This window comes from Monomorium pharaonis, chromosome 1, assembly GCF_013373865.1.
Source record: "Monomorium pharaonis isolate MP-MQ-018 chromosome 1, ASM1337386v2, whole genome shotgun sequence".
Taxonomy (NCBI): domain Eukaryota; kingdom Metazoa; phylum Arthropoda; class Insecta; order Hymenoptera; family Formicidae; genus Monomorium; species Monomorium pharaonis.
The window spans coordinates 14,082,507-14,108,401 of NC_050467.1; the positions used below are offsets into that span (position 1 = coordinate 14,082,507).

At 32.3% G+C, this 25,895-nt stretch overlaps 1 protein-coding gene across 11 annotated transcripts in view; it reads right to left on the reverse strand.

Annotated features, from left to right (window-relative positions):
• The window catches only part of LOC105835844 (protein lap4), a 365,219-nt gene that overhangs the window by 69,802 nt on the left and 269,522 nt on the right, over positions 1-25,895 (reverse strand). For 9 of the 11 annotated variants that reach the window (XR_001139022.3, XM_012679440.3, XM_012679437.3 and 6 more), the window contains one exon: positions 10,496-10,552. Coding sequence is in view for 9 of the 11 variants with exons in the window: in XM_012679440.3 (XP_012534894.1) it covers positions 10,496-10,552 (57 nt within the window). In the remaining 2 variants the exon portion in view is untranslated. Of the gene's footprint in view, positions 1-10,495; positions 10,553-23,641; positions 24,029-24,714; positions 25,385-25,895 lie in introns of those variants that run through there. The other 2 variants (XM_036284300.1, XR_004962559.1) reach the window with 2 other exon arrangements.

Sequence of the window (25,895 nt, forward strand, 5' to 3'; positions counted from 1 at the left end):
GGACGTCCATCTATGTCCATGGTGGAAGTCAGATGGACGTCCATCTATGTCCATGGTGGATGTCAGATGGACGTCCATTAGAGATCTAGTAAACTTCCTTAGCTCCATTGGAGGATTACCTCCATAGCAGAAGTTAGATAGATGTCCATTAGGGATCCAGTAAACTTCCTTAGCTCCATTGGAGGTTTACCTCCATAGCAGAAGTTAGATAGATGTCCATTAGGGATCCAGTAAACTTCCATGGCTCCATTGGAAGTTTATCTCCATAGTGGAAGTTAGATAGACATCCATTAGGGATCCATTAAACATCCATAGCTCCATTAGATGTTTTCTTCCATGATGGAAGTTAGATAGACATCTATTAGAGATCTACCAAACTTCCATAGCTCTATGAAACATTTACTTTCACGATGGAAGTTAGATAGACGTCCATTAGGGATCCATTAAACTTCCATAGCTGTATGGAACATTTACTTCCATGGTAGAATTCAGATAGACGTCCATTAGGGATTAACTAAACTTCCATAGCTCTATGGAACATTTACTTCCATGGTGAAAGTTACCCAAACAACACGCTTGTCAAAATGAAAACTTTAAGAGAACTTTTTAAAGAAAACATTTAGATATCTTAAAAATAATGTCAAAATGGTAACATTTATCAGAGATGTCTACTAAGAAAAATCTTTGAGATATCTCATTGAAGAGTTTCATTTAAGTTTCTTGAAAATGTTGTCCTTATGACATCAGCTAAATGATATCAGCTTAATGTCTCATAAAAGATATCACAATGCTGTCCAATTTTTAAGCCGTCCATGCGCGTCGTAGTCGACTCAGAAATTAGACAACACTAACATCCTAAATGAGAGATCCAATTGATATTTAAAAAAATTATCATAAAGATATTTTCCAAAATAATGGTTTGTCTACAATTAATGCGCACAAAAAAATGCACAAAATCTAAATTCATCATGTACTAAACAAAAACAGAATAATAAATATACTATTCAATTTTTCTTAGAATATATGATCTATATAGTTAACCATCTAATTAACCATTTGAACGCTTCAAAGTATTAATGCTAAATAGATCGCAATTTCCATTAAATTATTAAGATTATGTAAAAAGATAAATTTAACAATGAAATTAATAAGTAAATAAATTAATGCTATTTATTTTTAATATGTTTTGCAAAATTTAATTGCTTTTATAAAAATAATATAATCGCGTCAGTTTATAACATATAGGTATATGTAGACAATAACAAGTACCCATGTCGATAAATCAAATTGGCGTAGCAGATACAGTACAACGTTCGTCATCCTAAGGTCCCGGATTCAAAACCTACCAACGGCAAATAAGAATAAAATAAAATAATATAATTTAAATTTAATTAATTAATAAAAATTTATTCTAAATTTAGTATGTACTGTTGATAAAAATAATTTCAAAAAAATTAAATTTTTATTGTTAATTTTTATTACGTCAATCATCTATCGAGGCTCCATGAAGCCTCTACTAATGTTCCACAAAACATCCGTCAGTCATCCATCGAGGTTCCGTGAAGTCTCTATTAATAATCCACACAACGTCTAATAAACCTCTTTGACAACGTCTAATGGAAGTCTAATAGACATACGCAATGCGGAACTGTGGATTTCTAATGGCTCTATATTGGACGTCTAATGGACGTCCACTGGAAGTTCAAACTTCCATGGCAGACGTCTAATGGACGTCCACTGGAAGTTCAAACTTCCATGGCAGACGTCTAATGGACGTCTATTGGAGATTTCATTTCTATGTGGGAATTAATTAAAATTCATAATATAAAAGTCATAATATAAAGAATAAAACGTGTAAAAACTGGAATCAATATAAATTACAAGTGTAAGAAAGAGAAATATGATGATGGTCATTATATAAAATACAACACGTGAAAACTCGAGTTAATATAAGTTATAGGTATAAAAAGAGAAAGTATAATGATAGGTCTGCACAGTTCTAGATACAAAGAGACTGAGATGTAGCGGGCCCGTAAATAGACTAATAATGATTATACGGGTTTTATGATGTTGTATATGGGATTCAAGTTCTCTGTATCTTTTTGTATACTAACAAGGAGATGTTAACATTTGCTACGTCTACTTTCAAACGAGCCATAATGCATTCGGAAGGGGAGGTGAAAAAACAAAAACCATATTTTGGTTTTTGGGTGAATGGGCCTTAGTTTCTGAGAAAATTGCTTTTAAATATGTGCATTTTCTGGTAAGGTAAGTACAATGGAAAGCTACTTTTCGACATGAAGCGCGGTGGCCGTGGGTGTTAAGTGCGCGGCTACTGTTTTGCTATCCGTGTAGGCTGAGTTCAAGACCAGTTCTAATAATTTTTTTTTAGTCTATATGCTAATTTTATTTTTATTATTTAGAATAAAATTTTGCGGCTTTAATAAATATAAATTTCTATAATTTTATTATAATAAAAAATAATACATTTTTACTTACTATAAAATTTTGATATTCTTGTACGATGTGGGTAAAAATTTACATAAAAACATTGGAAACAAATGTTTTCTCGCACCCTAAACATATTACAAAAGCAACTCGCGTGTTGCAAATACATTTTTTGTTATGTACGTTGGGTGGAAAACACGAATGATTAACATTAAAATAAAATATGTCACGTTCATTTGCTAACTTTGATGCGTACCAAGCAAATATAATCATGTTAAAAAAATGAACGCGACATTGTACAAAAATGTCAAAACTTTATAACAAATAAAAAGGTATTATTTTTTATTATAATAAAATTATAGAAATTTATATTTATTAAAACCGCAAAATTTCATTGTAAATAATAAAAAAAATAAAATTAGCATATAGACTAAAAAAAATTATTAGAACTGGTCTTGAACCCAAGCTCAAACGGGTAGCAAAACAGTAAGCGCACACTTAGCATCCACGGCCACCGCGCTTCATGTCGAAAAGTGGTTTTCCATTGTACTTACCTTACCGGTCAAAAATGCAAATATTTAAATGCAATTTTCTCAGAAACAAGAGCGCATTCACTCAAAATCCAAAACACAGTTTTTGTTTTTTCACCTCCCCTTTCGAATGCACTATGGCTCGTTCGAAAGTAGGTGTAGCAAATGTTAGCATCTTCTTGTAAGACCGTTAATATTTCTTTTAATAAAAAACATTTCTGCGATTTTACGTTTTTTGGTGTTTTTCGTTATGTAAGATCTTTGAAGCAAACCAATTAAAATCATAGTTCTCGGAAATCCGGTGTTTACTAATTACAAAGAGTGATTTTTTATGTCATTGCACTTTCAGCCCGTTTAAGCAACTTGGAATTTACATAAAAATACAATAAACGTATTGGACTTGGTTAGGTGGTGTGGATGGATGCGGACGCTTGGCGTGTGAGTGCAATATTGTATTAGCATGTAAGAAATAATAGGGTAAGATAGAATAATGATTTTGGTTTAATAGGAAAGAGTTGCGATTACGTTTGTCAGGTAAATGGAGGGAACAAGGAAATTTAGGAATTAAGAGAGCTGGGAAGCGGATTTCTGACAAGGAGAGGTTAAGGGGTTACACCAACCTAGCGGAAAAAAAAATTCGATTTTTTTTATTACATTTTCTTGAAGCTTCAAGTTTCGAGAATATATCCTGAAAGTTTTATGTTGATATCTGAAAAAATGCCGGAATTACAGAGAGTTGAGTAAAACGGGATCGAGCGTTCGAGTGCTCGAATTGGAGGAATGTCATCATAAATTGCCACTGGACGATGATGTGATTAAAGCCATTCGTCCAATATTTGAAAACAACTTTCTAGTGATAATTTACTGGAGAAATGCGTCGGTGGATTTACGTAAAACGTTAACGAAAGTTTGAACAATCTGATTTGGCGCATAGCGCCAAAGTGCAGCACAGCGGTGCACACGTTGTGCAAATTGCTGCCAATATTGCTGCATACACATTTAATGAAGATGCTGCCGCATATTTATTAATGATAATAAAAGAATTGTGCTGCATATTGCGAAAATCAAGACCGAGCGCGCATCGATGTGGCCGAAGTACGAGCGCAAAAGGTGACGCGCGAAGAAAGGATTGCTCGCTGTCAACAAAAGTCTTCACAGAGCGCTGCTGTTATTGATGTGGAAGAAATCTCATATGGCCCCAGAATTGTCGACTAAAGGTAAAGTGCAAAATTCGGCTATTAACAATAGTAGAACTAAACTTGAAACGCGTTTTTCTCAAAACATGGTTTTCAAAGTCGGTGACCACCAGATCTCAAAAACTAATCGATGGATCGTTTTCAAATTTTTACACAATACTCTCAGAAACATTCTTTTGTTGGTGACGATGTATTTTTTTTTTAATCGGTCTTCATTAAAAATTAAAAAAATGAAAAGGACAAAAATTTTTCGTTTTTTTTTTAATTTTAACTTCAACTCATCGCCATTTTGTAACAAACGATAAAATCGACAATCGGCGATCGTCACCAACAAACCACTACTGTTAACTTAAAAACACCATTTTGTTTTTTTGTTTCAGATGGATTGTTTAGACGGGACAATGGTCACCGTAAAATGCGTTTTTCCAAACCTCGATGTGTGTCGGCGGCCATATTTCTGCTTTCCGTCGCCATTGTTTAATAAAAAAATTTTTTTTATATTGTCGAAACATAAGTCAATAATCACCCAAAATTTCATTTAATTCCCACTACCCGTTTAGGAGAAATAAAATATCAAAGTTAGGCCTATTTTTCGACCGTCTAGGTTGGTGTAACCCCTTAAGAGATTAGGTTGTGTAGGAAAACGTGAGTAGAAATGATTAGAGAAACGAGAGGGATCAAAGGTAAAGGTTTAGAGAAAGAACAGAGAAAATTAGTGATGAATGGAGAGAAGCAAGGTAAAAAGGTGAGTCATTTCAGGGATCTAAGTGAGGATAACAAGGATAGTACGGATAGAGAAAGCTTAGATAAGATTAGAAAAGAGGTTAGGTTGTTAACAGCGGAATTCAGAGAATTTAAAGAGGAAATAAGACAGGAAATGAAAAGTATAAAGCTGGAGCAGGGAAATTGAGATGGCAGGGCTAAGAAGTTGGAAGTGAGAATCGTAGGTTTAGAGAAAAAAGTCAAAGATGTAGGTGAGATGATGAAGAGAAGAAAAATGGAGGAGAGGTATTTTGATTTTAGAAATAATAGCACCAGAGAGGGGAGCATAGCTACTAGCAGCAGAAGGAGTGATAGTAGATGTAGTAGAGCAAGTTCCAAATACGGTTCGGATAGTAGTAGTGGCAAGCTTAGTGAGAGGGAAGTAGATAAGCTTAAAAAATTGGTGGCGGATAAGGAAAAGTGAGAAAAAATAATATTGTAATAAGAGGTTTAAGAACAGAGGAAATAGATAGTTTGCAGAAAGATTAGCTAGAAAACATGGTAAGGGAAAAGTTAGATTTAGAAGTAAAAATGGTGTTTTGGTCAAGGTTTTGGTCAAGCGGGACAGTAGTTATAGAATGTTTAGAAACTGATGCGATAAAAAGGGATGTTATGGAAAATAAGAAAAAACTTAGAGAGGAGCGTATTTTTATAGAACAAGATTTAACATGGGAGTGTGCAGAGAGATATAGCTAGGTGCGTAAGGGAGGAGAAAGAAAAAGGTAGGATAGCCAAGATAGGTACAGGAAGGGTTAAAATAAATGAGATCTGGAAAAAGTGGAAGGAAGTGAATAGAGCGCAGGAGAAAAAAAGGATAGAGGGGAATGTAGGAGTAGGAGGGAAGAATGAATGTGTGGAGTTAAACAAGGAAGAAAATAGGATAGAGAAAGGTAGGAATGAGGAGAGGTCGACAAAAGGGGAAGCATTAGGAGAAAAGGAAAACTAAATAAGCGCCAGGAAGGGAATAAACAGGGGGAAAGAAATAGGTGGCGGAGGGACGGGAAAATTCTGTTTTAAAATATTGCAGGTATAGGCAGACAAGATTGGGAATTTTGGGAATATATTAAAGGCTTTGAGTTTGTAGGATTAATAGAAACATAGATGAAGGAAAAAAGTTGTAATAATTTAAAAGGCTTGCTTCCTAGAGTTCACACGTGTGGGATTGTTATTACGCGGAAAGGAATAATAAAAGAGGTAAAGCAAAAGGAGGTTTTATAATAGGTAAAAAAAAAGGGAATGGGGGTAAATGATAGGAAATTGATAGAATTGAGCGGCGAAGGATGGATAATATCTAGAATAGAAAGAGCATTTAAAAGGAAAGCTCTACTAATTATAACGATATATAATCAAGGTTGTTGAGAAAAGATCAAAAGTGTAATTATAAATGTAGTAGAGAAAAACAGGAAGGATGTGATTTTGATAGGAGATTTTAATGTAAGAATAGGAGTTAGGAATAGAAGAAGAGAAAATAGGAGCAGGTAGGAAAAGCAAGGATAAGATAATAGGTAATAATGGTATAATGTTAAGATATAGGATTTAAAAAAAATTCCATTGACTTATTAAAAAAAAATTGGGGCCAGAGTGAGAATCGAACCAGCGACTCCGCGCTTACAAAACTAGAGCTCTGTGCGCTCGGCTACGAGCGGCTCTGACGATAGGTCAAAATTTACTGTACTTAAAGATATTGGAAATCTTCAAAATCGATTTTCTCGAGTATTTTTGAGAAGCGCATCGTACTGCCTTAGGAAATTGAAGTCCGGGTACTGATCTTCAAATCTTATGAGTATGAAAAAAATCGATGACCCATGACCCGTAAGGTCCCCTTGTAAGAAGACTGTAAAAGAAGACTGTATGTAAATGTAGGTATTATGTGCTTTATGTAAGAAGAATGTTAAATGACACGATTGAAAGAAGAAAGCTGTGATAGTAGGATTACAACACGTTGTAATACTCTGCGTAGTATTTAGCATTTTGTCTTTTTATCTTCTTGTTTTTTAGTATGTAGATTTATTATAAGTTGTAATGTTTTATAATGTTTTATAGACTGATGTAAATATGGTTAGGGACAGGACGCACCAGGTGATATTGGATTTAGATTTAGTTTAGTTTTAAGTAAGGTTTTTTGTGATTTTTTTGTGATTTAATAATAAGAGGATGGGTGGATGGATGGATAAACGAATGGTTAGTTTTATATTGTAAACCAAGTCCCCTTCTTAGCATTATGTAATGCTGAAGAGAATAAATTTATTATACAGTAAACGTATTAAATGAAAATGTTTATTGCATATAATTGTTGGGTAAATGCATTGATACCATTTTCATTTTTCAAAAATAATTTTTAAATAGTTGTTTATTTTTTTAAATTTCTTCAAGTATTTTTTAAATATATTTGGCTTATCGTATCGATCTTACATTTATTTTTAAAAGCACGTGTTTATGTACTTAGCATATCTTTTTTACCTTTTCAAAATTTTTTGATAAGATTTAATAATATATACAAAACCATATTATTAAATATAACATTTTAATATTAAAAAGTTATAATAAATTTTGTATAAATATCTGTTCTTATAGTTGGCGCATTTATTTCATATTATTTTTTTGTAGAGAAGACAATAAAACAATAGAACACTAAAACAATTTACTACCTAATGTAAGTTTTTTTCTTAGAGGCGCACCCACACACACTTGGCGCTTTTGTTACCTTTTTTTAAAAAAGCATAATTTCGTTGGATCATTCATTACCTTATATTGTAAGCAAGAAATCTAATTGTTTATATTTACTGCAATGGAGAATAATTTATAATGTATATATCATCATGCAAAAAGTTTTCCACAGTTTGCATTAACAAAGACAGTGTGTACATGTACAACATATCGAAAACATCATATGCAAGAAGTTTATTATTTTTACTAATTTTAATTTTATCTTTATTGATTTAAAGATTTCTTATATGCTTTATATGTAAAATTTATTAATTTATAATATACAAGGTATACGAAAAGTGTTGGAACCTTTAATATTTCGAAAAATATGCATTTTTGACAAAAATATTTCATACAAAAGTTATAAAATTTTATATGATGCATTACATGGCTAAATTATTGTGGCCTTGAAGAACCTTCTAAGATCACATAAAGGTCAGACTTATAAATTTTTGATCGTTAACCGATGCAATTTTTTATTGCATATTCTTATAGTTTACCTCGAGAGCTTTCCAAAATCCTATATTTAACGCTATATTTAAGTATTCTTTACTTAAGTACTTTTCAAGTTATACGACTTAACAGTAATAATTATAGGGTTCATGTTACTTAATTACTCAAATCCTAGTGCACCGTGGAGATTAATATTGCACACAATTTTGTTTTGACATATGCTAAATCTATTTGTAAAAACAGCTTTTTATTTCAGCCTGGATAATGTAAGATTCCCTTGTCAGTTTCTTTTTGTATCTAGAACTGTGCAGACCTATCATTATGTTTTCTCTTTTTATACTTATAATTTATATTGACTCGAGTTTTCACACGTTGTATTTTACATAATGACCATCATCATATTTCTCTTTTATACACTCGTAATTTACATTGACTCTAGTTTTCACATGTTTTGTTTTAGTATGACTTGTTAACATCTGATGTACGAAACGTTGTATGACCCGTGACTTGCAGCTACAAGTGCATTGACCGCGTTGTTTCTTTGAAAATTTTTGTCAATTCTGTACTTAAGAAGGATCTAATTTATAATAAAATCGCCAGTTGAGTCGAATTTACTAAATCTGAGTTATTATTCTGAGTTATTATATGGGGTGGTTTTTTAGGTTTTCGGGATTGCTGAATTCAAATCAGAGAATCAGATTACAAAAAAAATTAAATTCAAGATGACGGATTCACGATAACGTATCAAAAAATTAATAATTTTGCGAAGTTTTATGAAGTGGAGACTTTTTAAGAGCCGCTGAATCCAAATCGGGGACAGAATACAAAAAAGTTAATCCAAGATGGTGACTTAGCAAATTGACAATTTTTCGATGTTCGAAAAATCAGAACAGGAGATTTTTTTCAGAAATCTGTATTTTGAGAACATATATATTGCTGGAGTTGTCTGTAGTTTGTTATTTTGAAAAATCTACTCTGAAATGACAAGTTATAATGCCAACAAAAAGAGCTTTGAACGTTAAATTTATAAACACCCACCCTTTCATAGACACAGGCTTGGCACCGTCAGTGGCGACATTTAGATAAAACGAAACACCTATTAAAGAACATTCGAATAACATAAAATCACTCTCGATAATTAGTAAACACCGGATTTCCGAGAACTATAATTTTAATTGGCCTTCTTCAAAGATCTTACATAACGAAAAACACAAAAAAACGTAAAATCACAGAAATGTTTTTTATTAAAAAGAATATCAACGGTCTTAGTATACAAAAAGATACAGAGAATGAATCCCATATACAACATCATAAAATCTGTATAATCATTATTAGTCTATTTACGGGTCCACTACATTTCAGTTTCTTTTTGTATCTAGGACTGTGCAGACCTATCAACATATTTTCTCTTTTTATACCCATAACTTATATTAACTCGAGTCTTCACGCGTTTTATTTTATATAATGACCATCATCATATTTCTCTTTCTTACACTTGTAATTTATATTGACTTCAGTTTTTACACGTTTTGTTTTTTATATTATGACTTGTTAACATCTGATGTATAAAACATGTAAGTCTTTAAGCGTTTTTAATTAGTTTTTAAATCTATTATATTTTACTTATTGTTAATTATGTATTTATTGTTTAATTATATTTTAATTAATTATTTGTTTATTTATTCTACGCAGTGTATGATCTATGACTTGTAGCCACAAGTCCATCGACCGCAATATTTCTTTGTAAATTTTGTCAATTTTGTACTTCGAAAGGACCTAACAAGGTCGAAACGTTGTACTTAAAACTTTAATTTATAATTGCTGTTGGGTCGAATTCACCAAGTCTGAGTTATTATTTTTTGGATGATTTTTATAATTATTTTCAATGCATTAAGAAAAATAACATAATACATATATATTTTTTATTTTAATATATATACATATATACAGAGTGTTTGATAAAAATTTATGCAGTCTTTATAAACAGGTAAAGCGCATTAAACTGAACAGAAAAATCCTTTACCATTTTGCAATTTTCGCAATAGTTAATAAGTTGTTAATTACACAGACACACAAAAAAGTGGTTGGTTCGGCGGACGAAACTAATTAATCCTTATGTATTTTGACTCGCTGAATTCAAATCCAAGGTCAGAATTGCTGAATTGAATTCTTTTTTCCAGTTAAAAAAAACACCACTTTTTTGTGTACCTGTCAATAATCAATAACTCGTTAACTATTGCAAAAATAAAAAAACGATAAAGAAATTTTCTTTTCAATTTAATGCGCTCTACCTGTTTATAAAGATTGCATAAATCTTTACCAAACACCCTGTATATACATAAAATAAAAAAATTTAATATATAACAAAACTAACTAGAGTAATTATTTATAAAACCTTACCTTCTTCTTGTCTCATTTTTTCTACTTCATCCTGACTCAAAAAACTGAATATTTTATCTGTAATGTATATACACACACATATATAAAATTACTGATTTAATTATTCGTTATAGGTTTTAGATGTTCGTACACGATCCTGTGTCACGCGCGGAAAACCAGAATGAGTCTGGTGTTCGCCAAAATATTATAACATTTCTTTAAAAATTGATCGCTGGGACACCAGGGTCCCTCTTATTTATTCTTGATGAAAATTTTGGGAGGATTTTTTTGCGCTACCCCTAGTTTGGTTTCCATTTTATGAAAAAATAATCTGTGTAAAATGTCAGCTTAATTGGATATAGGGAAAGGGTGCCTCCAGGACCTTAAAAATCGAAAAAAATAATAAAATTACAGAAAATATCAATTTTATTTATCTTGCAAAATATTAATTATGTGCAAAAAAGAATTATACAAAAGTTGTAGATTAAAAATGCGCATATTATTATTTATCACTTTTTCTCATACGACTAACAATTTCCGAGAAAAAATAATGCCACAAATCAAGGTACTCCAATACAGTAATTACAGTATAATTACTAGTTAAGCCTTCGGCACATGATACGATTTTTCATGCTAAATCGCATACGAGCTATCTTATTACGTGTCTTGATTGGCTCGAATTATATTACCAATCGTAACCCAATCGTAAGATGCCTCGTATTCGTGCTAGCATGAAAAATCGCGTCGTGTGGCAAAGGTTTTTGTCTGTTAGTAAATTCAGTTTGCGTATTATAAATACATTTTCGTTTAAGTACTAAGGGCCAATTTTACCAATCACGATTACGTGAACCGATGGTCAGAGTTATCACGGCGGCTAACAGATGTGAATACTTTGACATCAAAGCTGACAAGAGGAGATTTATATTGGCTGCCCTGATAACTCTGACCATCGGTTCATCTAACCGTGATTGGTGAAATTGGCCCTAATGATTGCACGTAAGCAGATGCTCGTCAAGGACAACAGTTCTCTTTTGGAATTCGGACGACTTAAAACAAATTTTCATGTCACAATGTCTTCTGTTCGTTTACATGAGAAAATTTATTTACTTGGATATTACTCGCATGATATAACTGAAAGTAAATTGTCATCAAATAAACAAGTTATTATTAGTTATTAAGTTATTATTTTTCAATATTCATGTGGTGAAGTTAACTTTACGTGAAAGTGCTAGCTTTGCAGGAAGTGATGGTTTTTTGAGAAAAAATACGAATTCCAACTCAGAAAATAAGAAACTGTATCCCAAAATTAGAAGTTTTGTACCAAAAATGGAGACAATTACAAAAAACCGCTAGGAGGTTGATAAGAAAAAAGAAACAGATTTTTAATTAAAACTCGAAGATCTTTTTGACAATGCACATGCTAACGCTTTGGACTTAATTACTATTGAAGAAAATAACCAGTTTTTGATTAATCAAAGGTTAAAAAAACGGCTAGGATTCATGTACGAAATCGATTATGAGAAACTTGAAAGAGAGAGAAGAGCTGCGGGATGAGAAGAATCAGCCTTAGCGAGAAAAAAGCGAAGCAATTGCAAAACTGGACAACTAAGTAATGTATAAAAAAACTTTCAATCATTCAATAGTGATAATTTTTGCACATTTCTGTTGTTTTATTTGATTTCATATCATTGAATCTTTTTTTTAAGAGTAAACTGCCCAATTGATGTCGTCTACTTCAAGCAGTTTAGAATTAGATATCAATGTAGTACCAATTGCTAGAAAATCCACTGATAATATTGTAGTAGGGATCATGATGTTCAGGATTTTGTCATCAACAGGTCATCCATTCACATTTCTAGAGAAAAAATACACGAAGAAAGGACAGCTGAAATTAAGAAATACTTCAAGGACGCCAAATTGCAAGCTGCTGTCGTGCAATGGGATGGTAAATTACTTCCAGCGTTAACAGGTAAAGAGACCGTAAATAGACTTCCTGTGATTCTTTCGAATAGCGATACTGAGCAACTTCTCAGAGTGCCTGAATTGCAATCTGGAATAGGAAAACAGCAAGTATATCTGCTGTTTGTGAAACTGCTGCATGGGGTCTTCAGAATTATGTTAAAGCATTAGTTTTCGATACGACAGCAAGAAATATTGGAAGATTTAGCGGTGCGTGCGATTTATCGTGCCCCTGGTCTCGGGACACGATACGGGATTGTTGCCGATGACTCCTCGGGATCAGGTTCCGTAAAGATAATGCCGAGAGTAGTTATAAAAAGATATATTTGCTCCAACGTAGTTACAGTTCTCAGTTATTAAACCCGAATAGATAAGTGTCGTAAATGATTAAGTACAATTTTGTGTTACGACGAGCGACATAAATTCGTCGCTATATTAATTCGGCCTATTGCTAGAGGATTTCTCCCGCAACCACAGGCCAAAGGCCTGTGCACTTGCTTAGCTAGCTGGCTACGTGCACTCCACCGGAAATCAGGAGATTTCGGGTGGCAATCGAGTATATTGCCCAATGCGACGTTCGGTGTGAAGGCCGGACGGTGTCTTCGCGCGAGGTGTCACTTGACACCGTTATCGCTTGCGCTATTCTCGGTGTGAGTGTTGCACACTCACAACAGTTTTAATAAAAATTTTTTTAGAAAAAGATCTTTTGTATTTACCTTGTAGACATATATTTGAAATTATTCTTAGAAGCATTTTCAAGGAAAAAATGAATAAAACTACAGGTCCAAATGTATTAATCTTAAAAAAGTTTCAAAACGCTTGGTCTGGAATCAATGTTTATAATTTCCAATCCGAGATTGAAAACGAAAAGGTCAAGGGACACTTAAATCAGGGCAATGTAACTCGAATTTTTGATTTTGTTAAAAATACTTTGAGAGAACAGCAGCCTAGAGGATTAAAGGAAATTTTTAGAATTAACGGCAATTTTCCTTGGTGAAGCACCACTTCCTGGAATATATTTCCATGTTCCGGGGGCCATCCATCATGCGAAGTGGATGGCCAAAGCTATTTATTGCTTGCAAATCTTTGTTTCATGGTGAATTTGTATTATCACTACAAAAAGAAAATGCGATCTGTGATATTTGTATTTTTCTTGTCAATGTGTATGTCGAACCATGGTTTTGTGTGCCTCCTGCTGTCAAAGCATCGTATCTGGACTTCACGGTTCTTTCGAAACTTTTTGAATATCAAGCTATCGATCGTGGTATCTCATGTTGCTTCACAAAAACTAAGTAATCATTTATGGTATTTGAGCCCTAAAGTTGTCGCATCAGCTTTCTTTGATACAAATTTGTTATTTGAATCAAAAATAAAAATGGTCAATGCTTTAAATCGCGAAACAAAATTATTAAACAAAAAGAAGCAAATAAAAGTACAAATCCATAAAATCCCAGAAATTGTTAATAACGGAATTCAATAATTTGTTTCCAACGAAACTAGAAGATTTTTCAAAAGATTTGACTTAAATAATGAATTTCTTAAGACACAACCGTTGACATAATATAAAAACAAAAGTTTTGTAAAAGGTATGGAATTAGTAAATAAATTGAGAGTTGTAAATTATTCGGTTGAGAAAGAGGTCAAGCTTATGGAAGATTATAATAAATTATTTACGAAAAATGAACAGCAGAAACAGTATGTGCTTCAAATTGTAAGTGATTATCGCCGAATATTTCCGATAATCACCGAAGGTTATAAAAAAAAAACTTTATCTCAGCGTCGAGATTTGTAAAAATAGTGATTTTCTCATTTTTCTCGGAAATCATACGAAAAAAAAGGTAAATAATAGTATGCGCATTTTTAATAGATCTACACCCCTACAGCATGAAATATTGCTGCAACGTTGCAGAAATATTGCAATAGTGCATAATATAACCAATATTGCAGAAATATTGTAGCAATATTACAAATATAATATTCCCTAGCAAATGTTGTGCAATATTGTAGCAATATTACAAATGTAATATTTCCTAACAGATATTGCACAATATTGTGGCAATATTATATTGCAACCGTGCAAAATTTATTTCCGTATAATCCGTATTTCTTAATCTAGAACTAACAATAAGTAATATTTTACATAGTTTTAAGGGACAAATAAAAAAATAGAGCAGGATATTTTTATTTTAAATTTTTATGTAAGATTAGAGCTAAAAGATACATAGATGTGCAACAAATTCTGTAATCACGACAGCGTTACGTCCCATACTAGATTGAGTGAAGCAAGTCCAGAAGATGTTCACTCTGACTTATATCAAGAGGCACGGTAGTGCCTCGCGCCAAGTGTATGCGCAACGAGGCACCACCGTGCTTCTTTTACGCGAGACGTCGTTTGCGAGAAGACCGTAGTTATCGGATCTCAATAACGACTTAATTGATTGATTTCTAAATAGGCTTAATGGATAGCTTACATCCGATTTATATAATAAAAGTGTTTTTATTTTTCCGCTATATGACTTACGAGCGGAGATATCGCGATTAGAATTTTTCGCTCAAGAGTAAATTTGGTTTAAGAAACGTCGTAGTCATCATTATTGTCATTGTCATCGTCGTCGCCCGGCGTCTAGGACGAATGGTGGGGACTTGTACTGTTGTATCCTCGTTTATCTTGTGTGCACAAACATTTGACAACAAGGATGAACGATGCACTATGCGCCATGAAACGGAACGCACCATGTGTATCGTGATTGGTGAAGACAATCGAGTCTGCGCCGCCGCGTGTCGATCGAGTGACAGTTCGAGGTTAGAGACGTGTTGACGTGTGCGAGGTTAGCGGCGAGTTAGTTTTTATTAGTGTTATGCATAATTATGCATATTACATCGTGGAGTACATCGTGGATTACATTGTAGAGGGAAAATAATCAGATAAGTTATATAGAATTTTCATTTTTGTATAGAATAAACTATTCTGAAAATTGATACTTTGTGTTATGTTTCTTTTTTTAGTTTTAACCCTTAAATGCATGATTTTTTTTTTTAATGAATTTTCAGCTCAATATGATACAATAAAAGGAGCACAATAAGGGAAAAATAAGAAAAAAATTCCATGTTATTGTTTTTTTTGTTATTGTTTTTTTTGTTTTTTTTTGTTTTGTTTTTTTATTTTTTTATTTTTTTCGCACAGCGTGACGGAAAACACTCGAGCGGTATGTAGGCAATCGACTACAATGTGTGCTTAGTCGTTTTCGTACATACGCTCAACGCTACCCACCTAGATATGGCATGTTGCCAAATGGCAACATGATGCATTTAAGGGTTAAAAGAAAGAGGAAGAATTACAAATCTTACACTGTCAAGGTGTATTTTAGACAATTCCAAAAAAGCTGAAGTTGATGGAATAGCAGCAAGAAGCGTATAAAATCATTAATACTATAACCTTATTTACAAAGCTACTAGTTCTATGTTATTTACAAAGCTACTAGTATTGGATAGTAATGATTTCCAGTCAAAATTTCTATATGGTAAGAAAAATTTTCATCATACATTCACAAAGATCACATTCAAAATTTTAGTTATTGTTTAATTAATGCTCTTGAAACATATAATCTTATATCGGCTTGGCAAACTTGAGAAGTTTCCGTAACAGCCACTCTTTTGTTCACCATTACATAAGATTAATACTTTGTGTTGTTTCTTTTTTTAGTTTTAAAAGAAAGAGGAAGAATTACAAATCTTACACTATCAAGGTGTATCTTAGACTTAAGCCAATTTTAAAGAAGCTGAAGTTGACTGAAGAGCAGCAGGAAGCGTTCAAAATCACTAATTCTACAACATTACTTACAAAGCTACTAGTTCTACAATGTTACTGAGTAAGCTACTAGTACTGGATAGTAATAATTTGTTACTCTTTCTTAATACTACAATGCTCACTATTTAGTTTGGATTTAAAATTTCTATATGGTAAGAAAAATTTTCATACATTCACAGATCATATTCAAAATTTTACAGTTATTGTTAATGAATCTATTTTGTTCTTATTATGCTCTTGGAACATATAATCATGTCAGCTTGGCAAACTTGAGAAGTTTCTGTGACAGCCACGCTTTGTTCATTATTACAAGCCGGCACATGATTATATGTTGCAAGCGCTTTAGTGAAACATGGACAAAATATGTTGCAAGCGCTTTAAGTGAAACATGGACAAAAGGTTTATTATCAATAATTGTAAAAGACAATAAACATAATTTTAAAAGTACAATTATAATTTAACTACAAATAAAAAATTTTTTAAATGTCTTTTTGAATGCATGAAAAGAATTGCATTAATTATAATAAATTGTTTTTCGGGATAGACAGTACTACACAATATTATTCTCCCTTCCTTCCCTCTCTTTCTCTCTTTCTCTCTCTTTCTTAATTTAACAATAATACTTTTTCTAGCACAATAATTATAATTTATTTATACGTATAAATAACAAATATGTGTAAATTGTTCACCATTACAAGCCGGCATATGTATGTTCCAAGAGCATTAAGTGAAACACAGACAAAATAGGTTTATTGCCAATAATTGTAAGAGAACAATAAACATAATTATAAAAGTATTATAATAAAGTGTTTTGGGATAGACATTTTTTAAAAGATTTACTACGCAATATTATTCTCTCGCCTTCCCTCTCTCTTTCTCAAATCCTTCTAGCACACTTATTATACATTTATATTTAAAAAATTAGAATATATTTAATATTCCAATATTATTTAAAGTAACGTTAACTTTTATATATATTATAAAAAGAAATGAGATATCTGACACTACAAAATGAGTGAAATCCCAACAAAATTACCTTTTTAAAAAAAAGGTATAAAAAAGCGCCAAGTATACGCGCGCATGAAACGCCCTCAAAAATCTATTTTTGTACAAAATAATTTTAATTTGGCACTACAAATGTACAAAATTTTAATAAAATTTTCTTTTCCCCCAAAAACAACAAATAATTTAATTTCTCTACAAAAGTAATGATATGAAGAAAATGCGCCAACCATGAAAATGGATGTTCATACAAACTAAAACATCCACTTTTACAAATAATTATTTGTACAAATATTATAAATAAATATTTTAATACAAATTTTACTACAAAAACTTGGCGCCGCTAAACCTAAAGAAAAAGAAAGAGAGCTGGCAAATTATTCGGTTTAGCGGCGCCAAGTTTTTGTAGTAAAATTTGTATTAAAATATTTATTTATAATATTTGTACAAATAATTATTTGTAAAAGTGGATGTTTTAGTTTGTATGAACATCCATTTTCATGGTTGGCGCATTTTCTTCATATCGTTACTTTTGTAGAGAAATTAAATTATTTGTTGTTTTTGGGGGAAAAGAAAATTTTATTAAAATTTTGTACATTTGTAGTGCCAAATTAAAATTATTTTGTACAAAAATAGATTTTTGAGGGCGTTTCATGCGCGCGTATACTTGGCGCTTTTTTATACCTTTTTTTTAAAAAGGTAATTTTGTATATAATACATTAATTAAACATGTGTGAACCATACATGCATGTGTAATTCTAGCGTATAAATTGATCAGGATGGGCATTTTCTGGACTTGCTTCATTTTAATGCTTACTTAAATCTAGAATGGAACGATATTCGATATCCGTTGGTGTATGTTAATTTAATTAATTACTTTTTTAATTAATAATTTTTTTAATTATTGTGCCGTAACGGTATGACAATAAATTCATTTTCCGTTTTTCGTATAATACACATCTTACATATTATTTGATTAATTTAACCACCTGCAACATTTCCTTCATATTGTGCATTAACGTTTCAGAAATATTACAGCAATCTTACAAGAAATATTGCAGCAATATTGCTGAAATATTACAGAAATCTTACGGGGAATATTGCAGAAATATTGCAGACATATTGCACAATATTGTTTTGGAGCGGACATAGGAATATTGCAGCAATATTTTCTGCAATATTCCAATCTTGCAAAATAATATTTCTGCAACGTTGCAGCAATATTTCATGCTGTAGGGGCAACTTTTGTATAATACTTTTTTGCATATAATTAATATTTCGCAAAATAAATAAAATTGATTTTTTCTGTAATATTGATTTTTTCGATTTTCAAGGTCCTGGAGGCACCTTTTCCCTTTATCCAATTAAGCTGAAATTTTACACAGATTTTTTCATAAAATGGAATCAAACTGGGGAATAGCGCGAAAAAAATTCAAAAAAATTCATTCTTTGAAAAATAAAAGCCATCCTACTGGGACACGGTATCGTGTACAAATATTCGGATATAATTATTAATCAAAACTGATAGATTATAAGCATAAAGTTTATAACACGTAGAAAGTAATACTAAAGGAAAGCTCACTGCTCCCCGAATTCGTTGAATTCAGGCTTAATCGACGCGTTTAGTATATAATATACCAGTGTTAAATAACTTAACCTTTTTTAAATTAAATTAAAGTTCATGTTTTATAAAATTAATTTAAATTACGTTAAAAGTTGTATAAACAAGAAACTTAGTTAAAAGTTACATTAAAATTAAACTAAATCAAAAGTTAATTTTAAAAAGCATTATTTCTATTAAATCAGAAAGTCGTAATTTAAAAAATCGTTCAGCAAGATACCCTCGACTCAAAATGACAAAAACTCGTTCAGTTTATATAAAAAACCCCTTTTCTATTAAACATTTATCAGATATGTATCAAACGGTATTAAGATGTGCGTCACGCATGTCCTCAGTTTGCTCGTCTATGCGTAAGTGAAGAATATTCTTTTGTTATGCTAGTACCACACTATGTACGTATTCGCAATTTGTAATTCAAAGGCCATTGAACGCATGATGTAATAAGAAAGGTGTACCATTGCGCATATAGCGATGGCAGCACGATGAGCGGAGCCAATGAAATTTGGGTCCAAATGCACCGCGCAAATAATCTTCTTCTTTCGAACATTTGGACCCGATTCTTATTGGTCGACTACTGCGCATACGTGATGTTGGTTCACCTTTTTTATTACATCATGATTGAACGTACATTTTTATAACCGTAAGAAATTGAACAATACGATTGGTTAATTCGGTCAATTACGTCTAAAATGAGCAATATGATTGATCGAAATCTTACGGTTACAATTACGGAAATATATGTGCAATGGCCTATTTATATTATATTAATGCTAATGCTACACTATGCGCGTATTCGGGATTCGTAATTTGTAATTCGCGATTCATCTGACATTCGTGAAGAGAGAGTCTAAAATGGTCACGTTCGGATTGACACAGCCATTTACAAGTGATTGCTGCTATACCTTTTCTCTTGTATCCACCAATTAGAACACTGTATTTTAAATTATCCAATCAATGGACGTGGCCATTCTGGGATCACCCTTCGTGAATAGTGTGGAGAAAAAATTCGTCGATTCGTTATGCGCGATTCGTCATTCACTGGCCGAACGGTTTTTCGACGAATGTCGAAAGACATGAATCAATCCATTCGTGTCGCGATACACTATTCGTGATGATTCGTAGTTTTTATTTTGGCTTCTATAATGGAAGCCGAGTAAACAAATAAACATAGTCGTGTTCTTGTACTTCTAGAAGACATTTTTGGCACAAACAATAATGGTTAAGTCTATCTACTGACATCTATACTACTGAAACTGGTCAAAGTAACAAAAACTAAAAAACGACAAATTACGAATTATGAATGATATATTGCGAATCACGAATAGTGTGGAAAGTTGACAGCGAATGACGAATCTCCCCAAACATCGAACGAATCTCTACAAATTACGAAGTACGAATCGCGCATAGTGGTGCTAGCATAACATTTATGAATAAGAGAAAATTCGTCGATTCGTCATTCACACTGATTTGCTGGCCAAACGGTTTTTTGACGATTCTCAAAGGACTCGAATTAACACAAGTCAATTTATTCGTGTCGCGACACCCCTGTTCAAAAAGTACGATAGAAACTGATAGAAACATATAGAAATTTGATAGAAATTTAATATGATTTTATCTGAATCTATCGTTTCTATCGGACACTAGATTTCCTGCCAGATAGAAAAGTTATAAAATTCTATCGTTTCTTATCGTATCTGAAATAAACGATTAAAACTTTATCTGAATACGACTACTTTTATATATGATCCTATCTACTTATCGTTTTGAATATGAAATTTACGATTCAAGGTCTATAAAACTCTATATGAATTAATCTGAAATTGTTCCTATACGTTTCTATCAGATGTATTTCAATTTCGGCGGACATAAAGTTCTATCGTTTCTTATCGTATCTGAAATAAATGATTAAAACTTTATCTGAATACGATTATTTTTCTGTATGATCTTATCTACTTATCGTACTAAATATGAAATTTACGATTCAAGGTCTATAAAACTCTATATGAATTAATCTGAAATTGTTCCTATATGTTTCTATCAAATATATTACCATTTTGGCGGACATAAAGTTCTATCGTATTTTATCGTACCTATATTAAACGATTAAATCTTTATCTGAATATGAGTACTTTCCTATACAATTTATCTGGCTATCTTACTGAATATAAAAATTATGACGTAAAGTCTATATAAATTAATCTGAAATTGTCCCTATACGTTTTTATTAAAAATATGTTATATACTATAATAGTTTTCTATCATTGTCTATATAATTGGAGATATTTTAAACAGGGAAAAATTATTTCGCAATTTTGCCGAACATAACATTTTATCATTCTTTATCGTGTCTGAATCAAACGATTAAAACTTTATCTGAATATAGAATTATCTGAATAATTTATATAGACTTTAAGTCGTAATTTTTTTATTCAATAAGATAACCAGATAAGATAATACAGGAAAGTATCCATATTCAGATAAAGTTTTAATCGTTTAATTCGGATACCATAAAGAACAACAGAATGTTCTGTCCGGCGGAATTATAAAATAACACAGACACACAAAAAAAAAGGTTGGTCCGGCGGACTAGACTAGTCAATCCTTATGTATTTTGATCCGCTAAATACAAATCCAAAGTCAAAATCGCAAAGTTAGCTTGCATTTCCTAACCTCAAAAAAAAATTTTTTTTTAATGTTGGTCTGGCGGACCAGACTATATAATCAGTCAATCCTTATGTATTTTGACCCGCTGAATCCAAATCCAAGGTTAGAATAAAATAAAAGTTAAATATAATAAGAAAAGGGAGTGAATTTTCTACGCTATTCATTCACAGAAGCTCAGACTTGTTATAAGTATTGAATTTTCCCCGGATAATGTGCTTACGCAAGCTTGCACGCTCCGAATTATACATTTAAGATCCAAGCTGCTTTTACAAGGTGTTTTTTTGAGGTTAGAAAAAAATAAGCCAATTCAGCAATTCTGACCTTGAATTTCGATTCAGCGGGTCAAAATACATAAGAATAGATTACTCTGGTCCGTCGGACCAATATTAAAAAAAATTTTTTTTGAGGTTAAAAAAAATGAGCAAATTTAATAATTCTGACCTTGGATTTGGATTCAGCGAGTCAAAATACATAAGGATAGACTACTCTGGTCCGCCGGATCAACATTAAAAAAAATTTTTTTTGAGGTTAGAAAAAATGAGCAAATTTAATAATTCTGACCTTGGATTTGAATTCAGTGGGTCAAAATACATAAGGAGACTACTTTGGTCCGTCGGACCAACATTAAAAAAGTTTTTTTGAGGTTAGAAAAAATGAGCAAATTTAGTAATTCTGACCTTGGATTTGGATTCAGCGGGTCAAAATACATAAGGATTGACTGATTATATAGTCTGGTCCGCCAGACCAACATTAAAAAAAAAAATTTTTTGAGGTTAGAAAATGCGAGCTAACTTTGCAATTCTGATGTTGAATTCGGATTCAGTGAGTCAAAATACATAAAGATTGACTAGTCTGGTCCGCCGGATCACTTTTTTTGTGTGCCTGTGATAATTGTTCCTCCTTGAAATATCTCCTACTATAAAGACAACGATAGAAAACGATTATTGTTCCATAACATATATTTGATAGAAACATATAGGGACAATTTCAGATTAATTTGTATAGACTTTAAATCGTAATTTTTCTATTCAGTAAGATAATTAGGTAAGATCATATAGGAAAGTATCCATATTCAGATAAAGTTTTAATCGTTTAATTGAGATACGATAAAGAACGATAGAATTTTATAAATTTTCTATCAAATTTCTATATGTTTCTATCATTTTCTATCCAACTTTTTAGTTAGTACGCGGCGCCGCCGATAGGCTGGTAGGTGATTACTCTCTCGTGAGTCAAATGCAGCCGACCCGCTATATAAAGACCACCCGCAACACGATTAAGACAAGCAATAATCAGTTTCTTTCGCTACGAGAGGACGATGTGGAAGACGACTGCCACATTACTTTTATAATTTACTCATTTTAATTGAGTAAACGATTCTGTACAAGAAAAGTAAAACGTTTACATTTTTTGAACTAGATTTACGATAGGTAATCTATACGAAAAATATGATACAGAAAGATAAAAAGTCTATCATAAGTTTCAGATAAGCAATCTAATATTTGCGAACCAAAAACACGATAGAATACGATTAATTTATATAAAACATGACGATAGAAATTGATTAAAAACGATAGGTAATCTATACGAAAAATACGATACAGAAATATAGAAAGCCTATCGTATATTTCAGATAACCAATCTAATATTTACGAACCAAAAACACGACAGAATACGATTAATTTATATAAAATATGACGATAGAAATTGATTAAAACCGATAGGTAACTATATGAAAAATACGATACAGAAATATAGAAAGCCTATCGTATATTTCAGATAACCGATCTAATATTTACGAACCAAAAACACGATAGAACACAATTAATTTATATAAAAAATGACGATAGAAATTGATTAAAAACGATAGGTAACTATATGAAAAATACGATACAGAAATATAGAAAGCCTATTGTATATTTCAGATAACCGATCTAATATTTTACGAACCAAAAACACGATTCAATTAGATAGAACTTTTTCTTATCTGATTCTATCGGATTTTTTGAGCAGGGACATTATACGCGATAATCTTATTTAATAGTTCTTATTTTGGCTGTTATAATAATAACCGAGTAAACAAATAAATCTTAAAATTAGAACGATATATCTATTTTTTCGACCTCAAATGTTATACTAGGTTAAAAAGGAACCCATTTCATCCCAAGCGTTCAACATTGAACAGATGGACTAAAATCAATATTGTGCTACATGAATCTCTTCGTCTTTTCATGACAAAATGGTGTAATCTACAATAACCTTAATTAACATTAGTGTGGGATATTTACCATACAATAGCGAATGACGAATCTCTCCAAATACCGAACAAATCTCCATGAATTAAGAAGTATAAATCGCAGTGTGGCACTAGATTTAGTATTCAGCGTAGTGTTCGACGAAGTGTGCATGTCTCCCTCTCTCCGTGTTTGTGTGCGTGCGTGCGCGCATGCGTATGTGTAATATTATTTTTGAGTATAGCACATGAAAGTGTATCCAAAATCTGTGCAAGAGAGAAACCCTGCATGAAATATTTTATTTAAAAATAGTGTTTCACATTCATGAGATTTTATCATAAATTCTGCTTTGCAAAAATCTCGGATTGGATCGTGGCTAATACTTTTCAGTGCGATATTGAGAATAGAACCATGAAATCTTGTATGCCTCTGAATCCGATATTGGCCAATTGGCAGAAAAAGTGAATCTTTTTTAATGCAAGGGTTCGTTTGAAGTGGTTTATTTAAATGCCTTTTATTGCGATTGAATGTGAAGAATGTTTAGAATCAAGTGAATTCTTTTGAATGCGAGAGTAAATATTTGAAATGAATTGAATCCTTATTCATACAGAATTCAGAAGATATTCAATTGAATATCTTCTGAATTATGTTGAATTCTGCTTTTTGCAAAGTGTCTATATTTTTTAATTCTTTTCAACTGAAAACTTTCATCCGACATTTTATGCGAGAAAGGTATAGGATGATATTCGTCCTCTCTGCGCGTCAACATCGTTACCTGCACCACACTTTTGACACTTCTGTATTTAATGTACAAATTGTATGTTGTGTGAAGACATTAAAAGAATATTGTTAATAAAAGTTGTAACGATTCACCTTTCCCGAATGCCTCGAACAGGCTCGCCGGATGCCAGGATTCGGGAAAAGGGGGGAAACCAGCTTGCGTACACCGATGTCAATTTAACAAACCTTTATTATAAATCTTAACCTAGATACATTACTTAGCCTAAACGCATTCCTTGGCCTACGGAGAGATATATACAATATATACAGCCTAGTTCCACGTCGATCGGACTGATGCACCTTGGCACGCGGTCGCGGTCGCGGGGTTGCGCAGAAATCAGGAAGCCGAAAGCCGGCGTGAGCCAGGCGGCGAAACGGTCTAATGACCTGCATTTTATGTGGCAATCGCTAGAAATCGGTTTCTTATTATGCACAAGTAAATATAAATATACTGTTTTTTTACTAAATATAAGATGTGATAAAACGTAGATTAAGTTTTATGCCAAGTTTAATAAGTATGTTGTAAAATATTTTCCAGTCACCGGTTACACTTTGTACTTTCGGAGCAGCATGCGCTTTAAATCGGAGTAGATCAGCGCCACATGGCTTTGCAAATGCTAATCACTTCACGCAAAAGATTTTGCAGAATTCTTGAAAATTCGGGAGCCTCAATTATTACAGTACAAAGTCAATTTCGACTCAATCATGACACAATCTAGACCTCTTAAATATTAATAGGCAGGCTTTCGCTCCGGCGTAACAATAAGTACTTCACGCGCATAACCATTGCTTCAAAACTAGTCGCTCGTTACTATTAAAGTGCGTTCTCAGTCAGTTCAAATCTGTAAAAGACAAACTAAATAAAAGCAAGTATTTTGTTAAAGTAAAGTCAACCAGCTTTTGTATCATTGCGTGCCGCATCCTATCACTTTCCATAAAGTAATAGCCCTCTTCCATCCTACATCCTACAATATGCAGTATATGTTCATATACAGGGTGTCTGTAATTTTTCGGCACAACGCTTGCGATAATTGACGCATTTAATACTATTACGCCAGAAATGGTGCATCGTGCAACACATAGTATTATTCGAAGAGCCGAACTTTGTATACGAGAGAGAGAGAGCAACACTTTGAACAATTTTTACATTAAAATATAAGAGTGAATTAGGCCTATTGGGGAAACCATTATAAAAAAACCGCACCATGTTATCTACCGCAAGGTGGTGTGGAAATGATAGCGCTCTGTCGTTTTTTTACGGAAAAGACGAATGAAAATTATAAAATTATTTTTCGCTGCGCGGTCTTGCATTACACCACCCTCGTTGTTTATGCACGCGTACGTCATATAAAA